The sequence below is a fragment of the Thermochaetoides thermophila genome, assembly GCF_000221225.1.
Source record: "Thermochaetoides thermophila DSM 1495 unplaced genomic scaffold scf7180000011815, whole genome shotgun sequence".
In the NCBI taxonomy this organism is placed as follows: Eukaryota; Fungi; Ascomycota; class Sordariomycetes; order Sordariales; family Chaetomiaceae; genus Thermochaetoides; species Thermochaetoides thermophila.
Window position 1 is genome coordinate 117564 of NW_006383031.1, and position 8856 is coordinate 126419.

Here is an 8856-nt window from a genome sequence, read left to right on the forward strand (position 1 = left end):
GGGAATGGTGAAGTGGTGGCTGATGGAGAGCAAATCATGGACAGGCAGTTTGGCGTGAGGCTCTGGGGAACCGGAAGGCACTAGATGACAGCCGGTCCTTGTTAGGTAGGGTGCAAGAGGGCGTGGGCTATAGCAGAGCGTCATTGGACCTCAAGAAACGCTCACAACCCTGGACTCATCTCGCGTGGCTTGATGCTGCCTCATGGCAGGTGCCGCTGCTGCGGTGCCGTAGCCAGTCGTATGGGAGTAAGCGCAGTGTAGCTAGGTCTCGGTCGATACGTTACCAGAGGGGACCCCGGCGCGGGAGGGATGCTGCTGGCCGCTTGATGTGCCACGGCGCGAAGCTCGCCTGACTTGACGCGCGCCAGGGGAGATGGGTGAGTAGGGAATGTGAAGCTTTGGTGCTGTTTGGAGGATGGGGAAATGCATGTGGACTCATTCTCTTCCGATCTTTTGGATTCCCACGGCTTCTTTCTTGCTAGGGGTGGGTGTATGCATAGAGTATTTCTGCTGTGTACCAGTCTATCTATCGCCCTTCCTCTCTTTCTCTCAGAATTTTGTTAAACTAAACAAAACCACCTGCTAACAAGCTTCACTCGCTCGTTGTCTTGTCTTGCCCTTCCTTTTGCCCTTTCCCCCCCAATCGTTTCCTCCTATGGCTTGTCCTGCTGCCCGGAGCGGCATTATTGTCCTTTGTTGATCCCAAGGGGCGTGTGATTGTTTGTCTTGTCTACCTACTCTTCTGTCTACCTTGGCATCATCCATCACGATCCGGTCAATCTGCTCTACCATCTGTCTTTCCGATCGTTCCTCGTCTCTTGCTTCTAGCGTCGCTACCCTGAAGCGAGCTGTGTGCTCTTCCCTCCCCGTCTCATCCGCCCTCTAGGGCCGGGCAAACTACATCTTCATCGTATCTATTTTCCTCTCTATTTTGCTCTTGTTGATTGTGTCTGAGTATCACCGCCGGCATTGCAAGCAAAAACATACGATACCCCATCTCTTACACATACAGCGCTTAACATACATACACCACGACCGCGATGCGGACTATAATACTAATACTCCACGGCTTATGTCTTGTCGCCGCCGCTGAGGCCGGCCCTCTCGGACGCTGGGGCTGGTTGAAGCTGAGGCAGGATGATAGTAATGACGACCTAGGGGGATCCAACACTGGTATTGGTACTACGATCGTCACTTATATCCCGACGCGGAGGAAACACTCACTAACCATATTATCAGGTGCTGTTGGATCGTCGTCAACGTTGGGTGAATTGACTGTTGTTGTTCAAAGTACGTCATCAGTGATTATCATTCAGACAAGTTCCATAGGCTTGACTGCGTTGTCGTCTACTATCTCGTCCAGTATACAGACGACAGAGCCCATGAGTATATCTTGAAGATCGAGTAACGCTGACACAACAACTTCAGATCCCCCTGAGCCGACAACATCCAGTCTACTAGCCGCCAGTACACTTCTCAAAAGCAGTACGTTGACCTCTTCCTTGCAGTTGTCAACGACATCTTCCAATACAGAGACTACTAGTTCAGGGGTCAGCATCGCGAGCACAACTAACACTGCGAGTTCAGTCTCAACCGAGACAGCCGGTCCTACCGCCTTACATGAGGAGGATGAAGAGAGCTCGGCGTCGCCTACCCCCGAGCCCACGCTCACTCCCACTGAGCGCAACTCAGCTACGGAAGATACCTCGCCCACAAAGACGGCCGTAGAGCCTGCAGAAACCACTTCGGTCGAAGAGACCACGTCGACTGAGCGTGGTACCCCGAGAACCTCAAAAGCTGATGGTACGTCTACTACGGAGACTTCGTCTTTAACTGAGAATACTTCGCTGCCTAAGGGCACGTCAACGTACTTTGCTACCAAGACTACATCTTCATCGACGGAGACTCCCTCGTCGAGTGAGACTATATCAAACGTGGGCTCTGCCGCAACCACTGAGAACTCGTCTACAGCATCCCCATCAAATGAGAGCATTTCATTGACTGAAATACTTGCAACTATACAGAGAATGAGATCCCTTCGGTGACGAAGACTCCGATCGAGAATACTTCAACCGCAGAACCCACGACCGGCAAGCTTGAGAGCTCAGTGACTGAATCTGCTACTGAGGTTATTTCCCCGACTGAGACAACGTTAAGGGAAGAGCCGCTGTCGACCGAGACAGAGTTTACCACAACGACGGAGACGACTACCGAGGGCGAGAAGCCAACTTCCACAGAAACCCTTTCGCCGATTGAGACTGTTGTCGAGACCACTACATCGACCGAGAGCACATCAACGAAAGGGCCAGCCACCGTTGAGACGGAGAGTCCTTCGGTAACCAAGACTACCACTGAGACCACTACGTCCACAGAGAGTACTTCGACGGATGGCCTTACTTCCCCTGAGACGGAGACGACGCTTTTTTCCACTGACAAGCTTACATCAACCGAGACCGAGACCCCTTCCGTGACAGAAACGGTTACCGAGAGCACAACCTCGGTAGGGACAATAACCACAGAGGATATTACAACGGCGACGAAAACATCTACTGAGAGCACCACCGCTACGGAGACCATCTTCACCGAGACGACGTCGACCGAAACCACTACCACCAGTGCCGATGAGACCACAAGTTTGGCTACAGAGACCTCAGCTACGAACACTGGTACTTCAACTGCTAATGACAGCTCGATCGCTACATCAGAAACCGCCACTGAGACAACACTCTCACTCACAGAGACCTCCACTTCAGAGACAGGTACTACAACTATGTTGATCGTGACTACCATCACAGCCACTGACGCCATCACTGTTACAGCCTCTGAGACCGAGACTTCCACTACGACGTTTGATGGGTCTACTGTTACGGGTACGTACATTGTTGATGTTTTTTGACTAAGAGTGAAACTAGAGAGTTGAGTATGCCCACTCCGTCGGAGATATTGCTGTTGCTTTGAGAGAGATGTCGGCGACGGAGGAAGAGACTGTAATATTGCCAACAACTGTCTCAAGTGAAGAATTTTCAAGTGAAACTTCAGCGAGAAAGGAGGATGCGGGGGCTTTAGCAACGGATGAGACTGACGCCTTAACAACAGAGTCAACCCCGATCACTCTGACCCCTACGGACACTCCCTCCATCACCTCGACTGAGAGTTCGGCTACGGAGTCAACCTCAAGAACAGCATCGACAGGTGTGTATTCTATTCTTAGACTGATGTTCCAACTACGGATATGAACTTGCCTTCTCCGTCGGCGACTATCTCGGCTACAGAGAGGCCATTGGAAATGATAGCTCGACCACGGAGTTGGTGTTTGTTTTGACAACAGAGGTGCTTTCTTGTTTGGAGTTCCCAACAGAGACTGAGGAGGAGGAAATACCTATTCCTACCTCCGAGATTCCGTCTGCAAGTGGCATCACGGAGACTGCGCCAAGTGCGCTTGGTTTGCCATCAGAAAGCGGCAGCCCAGAGGTCACATCAAGCGATATCGCCATTGTGAAATAGCTACTCCGTTAGAGCTCACACTTGTCGACGATCCAGTAACTAACATCAAGACGCTAGACACTTCTTCCATCGAGACAAGCACCGTTGTCTTTACCCCCACTGGCACACCCAACCCCGACGTCCCCACAGCCATCACCGAGATTCCTCCCTTGACCAGCACCGTCCCGCCCTCGGTCTTCGAAACTAACCTTCAGAATGCCCGACAGTATAACGTCATCTTCGCCGGCCTCACCAAGCAGTCCGCCTGCGCCAATGAGCAGGTCGCTTGCGTGGATGGCGGCATCGGACGGTGCTCAGCAAATGGTGTCTTCGAGATAACACCCTGCGCGGCGGGCACGAGCTGCTTTGCGCTGCCGATGAAGACTGTTGATGGGGTTGAGGTTACGTGTGAAACAGTTGAGAAAGCGAGGGAGGTCCTGGGAGAAATTCCGGAGGGGTTGTTGCCGGATCCAACTTCAACGGTTACTCAGGAGCCGAGCAGTGCTGTGGAGGAGACTACATCCACGAAGATCCCAGACCCTAGCGAGACGGACACGCAGATGATTACGGAAGTTCCTGGGGAGACGCCAGTGACGACGACGCAGGCAGAGGAGCCTACTGGCCCCAGTTTCGTCACGATCATCTTCCCTGGGGAGACGGGTTCTGAGGTGCTGACTATGACGGAGGATCCGGCCCCTGAAGTGCCAACTCCTATTCCCGAGGCCCCAACACTCACCGCTATCCCTGAGGAGACTACCAACTCCCCGGAAGTCACCCAAGTTCCCTCTCCTTCGGACGCAACTCCAACCAGTGCCACATCCGAGCCCGAGCCGACCGAGGACTTCGAGGTGATCTTAACCACGACGATTACCTCGACAACCACTGTCCAACCCGAGCCCATCACCAAGACTGTGATAATCGATGTCAGTACCGGGGTTGAGACTATCACGCTCACTATCGAGCCCGACCCGGTCGAGACGGGCATTCCCGAGGACGATACTCCTGAGGATGTCACATCTGCGACTCCCACAACAACCCCATACACCGAACCCATCACCAAGACGATCGTGATTGACGTGAGCACAGGCGTCGAAACGGTGACGTTGACAATTGAACCCGACCCGGTTGAGACCGGGGCTCCTGATGATGGATCCCTCGAGGAGGTCATCTCTGAGACACCCACACCCACACCAGCCGAGCCGACACCTGTGCCTGAAAATCCTACCCCTGTTATCGGCTCCCCGGAGCAGAGCACCAGTCAGGACATGCCAACCCTCTCAACCACCGACCTGCCCTTCTTCATTCCCTTCCCGACGCCAACAACATTTATAACCATCATCATCACCACCACAAGCAGCAGTAGCGTCAGCCCTCCTCCAGCAGAGGATAACACCAGCGTGGATGTCCCAACCTCCATCGAGGACACCCCCCTAACCACCACCACAACAACAACCGATGGTCCCTCCCTCCCGTCAATCTCCATCCCCGACTGGATGTCCTCCCTCTTCTCAGACCTCATCCCTCCCACCACTTCCTCATCCTCTTCCGAGGATACCCTCTCCAAAACTGCGGATCCAACGCTCGTGCCACCACAGCCGACAGCCACTGGCGACACATCCCTGCCAACATCAACGGAGACGCCCAAGAATGAGGTCACAGTCAGGCCGTCGCCTACATCGCTGGTTGTGCTGCCTTTGCCGGATACAGTGACCGACACGGTTACTGTGACTCAGACGGTGAAGGAGACGGAGACTGTGACGAGTGTAGTGACGGAGACTGTTACTATTCAGGCAAGGAGGCGTTAAACTTTGGGGGTCAACAGGAAAAGGGGTGAAAGAGAGTTGATGTTGTGAGCAGGTGCGAGCTGTACAGTTGATGTGTGTGCATGTAAGTATGTGTGGGAGGAAGCATCCGTTCGATTCTTTCAGTCTTTTACTCACGCCAACGTCCTGGTGATGGTGGTATGTTTTTCTCTTTCACGTCTTTCTTAGATCAGTTTTTTTAGTTATTTGGTCTCGCGATCTGTTGAATACTTTTATTTTGAAGTCTAGGGGTGTGGCACCTTGAGCGATAGTACAGTCTGAAGAAGCATGTACAATTTGCATATTGAAGTGATATAGTTTGGGACTGTTTAATTTGGAGCATTGGTTGGATATAACTCCGACTATCCCTTCTGATGTGTGCAAATATTCGATGTCGAATACATATAGCTAGAAACCAAGTGCTTGCCAGGTCTCTCACAGAGAGAAGGGTGTGATCACACTTTGATTGAGGTTCGGGACTTGAGCAACTTTGCTTTCTACCTATCCAAAGTCAACCCGAGACACAAAGATAGGTATGCCAAGCAGAGAAAGTAATCTGAAGTCAAGGTGTTGCTTGTCTATGCCGGCGAGCACAGATGCATACAAACTCACAGGTCACCTAAACACCACTCAGGATCCCAATAAGAAATAATGTTTCTAGATCCAAGTAAAAGAAACAACAAAACACGGCAATGATCGCCAGATCTACAAGGTAACTGCTCAGCAATAGCAATGCTCTCACCACGCTCAGGGGTATCTCCTCAACCCTAAGAATAACTAAGCCACGCTCTCTAAGCAACACAAAGCAAGAATTAATGCCAGAGTCCCCACGCCTTGCCATGCTCCTTAAATGTCCCGAATCCCAGGCCGACTCACCATCAATCGAAGCAACTTTAAAAGCCAAGCCGAATCAAAGGAATTTTCTAAAGACAACTTCAGTAAAGCAACCCATCTGAAGCCTTTCACCGCCGTCTCCTCCATCGACTGTTATACGCTGGCCCGCCTTTGGCTCCCGAGTTCCGAAGCTTGAGTCTCCTGAAGTTGGCATGGGCCGTAGCCTTGACCTTGCGAACCGCTTTCTTGACGATATCCTCATCCTTGCCAGTCGTGGTGTCACCAGCAGCGGCCTTCTTCCCCTTTTTCTTCTTCTTACCATCCTCTTCCTCTTCGTCATTCTCACTCTCAGACTCCTCAAACGCCTCATCTGAACCCTCCTCGTCTGAGCGGAGCCCATCTTCAACCTCGGGATTTCCCCCGCTAGCCTGGGCCTGCGTCTCGGGAACTAATTCGTCATCATCCTCATCATCATCTTCCTCCCCAGGAGGAGTAACCGTCTGCGCAGTAGGCCTCCTCACTCTTGTCGGACGCATACGCACCAGCCTAGTCTGACGTTTCTGTCCCTTCTTCTTCCACACCCTGGTCTGCTGGCTTTGATCATCTCCCAGCTCGTCGGGGCTGTCCAGCGCCGCTTCGTCATCAAATCCCGAAAGGAGACGCCCGCCTGCGGGCTTCTCCTCCTCAAGGAGTTTTTCGATGGTCTGCGAGTCGGGAACTTCAGCTGAGGGCGCAACTGCAGTCTGCTGGGGCTGGGATTGGGCCTGATCTTCAGCCTGCTGAGCCTGAGCTTGCTTCCTTTTCTCGGCCTCCTCCCGCTCCATCTCCCTCGCCGCCGCCTCCTCCTCCGCAAACATCTCATCCTCCATCTTCCTCAACCCCGCCACAACACTACTTAGTCCCTTCCCCACGGGGACTAACTTCCTTGGTAACCGGAGCGCACTCAACCTCTTCTTCCAGCCCCCTGTCCCAGCAACCCCATTAACACCACTCTCCTCATTCTCCTCATCCTCATCCATTGTCCCAAGCAAGGCGCCCTTATAGTCAGGAGCATTCCTCCTCCGCAGGAAAGACGGTGTGGCTGACTTCGGCGTAGACGCAGTATCCTTAGAAACACGGTTTGTCGAGGGGGTTTTGAACAACAACTGATTGTTACTATTACCCCGATCATTACGTTCCCTCAACGGCGTCGGAATCCCAGCATCAGAAGCGTGGTGCTTGACTGCCGAACGGGGGGTGTGTGCGAAGCGTGCTGTGGTCGGGGTCATGCCGTCTGTGTTGAGCGGGACTTGGAGAGGGGTCGCGTCGCGGTGCTTGCTAGGTGTGGCAGCCGCCATGCTAGGGGCGTCGCCAGACGACTTGACAACCGACGCGGAGGGCGTGCGGCCGAGGAGGTCGAAGAGACCGAGGACGCGACCGTCTTTTTGCGGGGTTGGGCTGATATATGAGGGCAGGACGGGAGCAGGTTCTTGGTTCATTGTGGCAGCAGAGGGAGTCTCGGATCCGGTAGAGATGTTCGGGGCTGATGTCGAGTATTGCTGTACCTTGCGCGGCGTCTGAATGAGCTTAGAACGCTTCGACGGAGTCTCAGGAGGGGGCATGGCTGCGTCGGACGACCTGCGCTTGCGCTGCTCGCTGTGACTCTGTTGGTGGTGGTGCCCGTGTGTGGCTTCGGCCTTGGGTGCTGGCTGGCTCTTCCCTGTGAGCAAGTCGCGAAGCTTGTTGTAGCGTTTATACTTTTGAGCTGCATCACAAAAGATGAAGGTAAGTATAACTTCACAAAACTTGGGAAAACGCATCGTGTTGCAATAGTAAACGGCAATAAACACTGACCAATCTCAGGGTTCTGCTTGATATCGCTGCGATCGGGCTTCTTTCCGCCGTGAGCAGCAGCCCAGTCGGCCTCCCATTTCTTGAGCTCGACGCGCAGCTGCAGCGATTCGCTTTCGATTGAGGTTCTTGATTTTTCGTCCATCGTTGTCGTATATCTCTGTACCTGAGAAGCAATTAATAAGGGTTAGGAAGTATGGATATGTGATTGGCGTGCGTTGAGGACCATGATCAGATCAGGCGTGTTGCTCGAGGAAATGGTAAAAAGTGCCAAGAAAGACACGCGATGGACGCGTGCAGCTGCGTGGTCGACGCGTCCTCATTTGGGCGCCCCGCATGGGCCCCGGTTAGGAAGGTGGGGCAAATGTCAAACACAATGGTAAATTTACAATAGGGATGACAACATTGTTACGTCCTATCACTGGTATCGAGCAGTTGAGCATGATCGAGTTGAGGAATCAATAGCATCATTTAGAACAAACCTGTTAATAATAACAAAAAAAAATCTGTAAGCCATGAGGAGACTCTGACACACAACCTGCTCGAGCCGAGTCAGCCATAATATAGGGAAATTTTTACGGCACATGAGCGGTAACACAACCCATCCAACCTCAACACATGTAATCTCCAAGGTAAGTAAAGGAGGAGGAAGAAATCAATTAACCTGCACCCGGTCCAGGAGAACAATCTCCCAAAAGAAAGTAAAACCATGGTGCAGGGCAAAGTACGTACGTACGCACGCAGAGGGCCGGCCAACTAGCTCCGTATTTCTCTTTCCCCGGCTCCCGTTCGTTTCAACCAGAACCCCGAAGAACCCGAACCAGCAGTACCAGAAGACCCAACCTTATGTTTCTCCAGTGGGGATCGCCCCTTACCTGCCCGTCCATACCATACTCTCTCTCTCTCT

The 8856-nt window shown here is 52.8% G+C and overlaps 2 protein-coding genes across 2 annotated transcripts; one reads left to right on the plus strand and one right to left on the minus strand.

Moving 5' to 3' along the window:
• Window positions 1–1040: 1040 nt before the first annotated feature.
• On the plus strand, window positions 1041–5288 carry CTHT_0016470 (uncharacterized protein; the record flags this gene model as incomplete). Its single annotated transcript, XM_006692087.1, has 8 exons — window positions 1041–1173; window positions 1240–1290; window positions 1429–1485; window positions 1588–1803; window positions 2025–2870; window positions 3097–3192; window positions 3359–3433; window positions 3505–5288. 8 exons carry the CDS (start codon window positions 1041–1043, stop codon window positions 5286–5288), a joined length of 3258 nt encoding a protein of 1085 aa, XP_006692150.1.
• A 959-nt stretch (window positions 5289–6247) lies between these two features.
• CTHT_0016480 (putative DNA replication regulator protein) lies at window positions 6248–8094 on the minus strand (the record flags this gene model as incomplete). Its single annotated transcript, XM_006692088.1, has 2 exons — window positions 6248–7863; window positions 7953–8094. The coding sequence occupies 2 exons, from the start codon at window positions 8092–8094 to the stop codon at window positions 6248–6250; spliced, it is 1758 nt and encodes a 585-aa protein (XP_006692151.1).
• Between the last annotated feature and the right edge of the window lie 762 nt (window positions 8095–8856).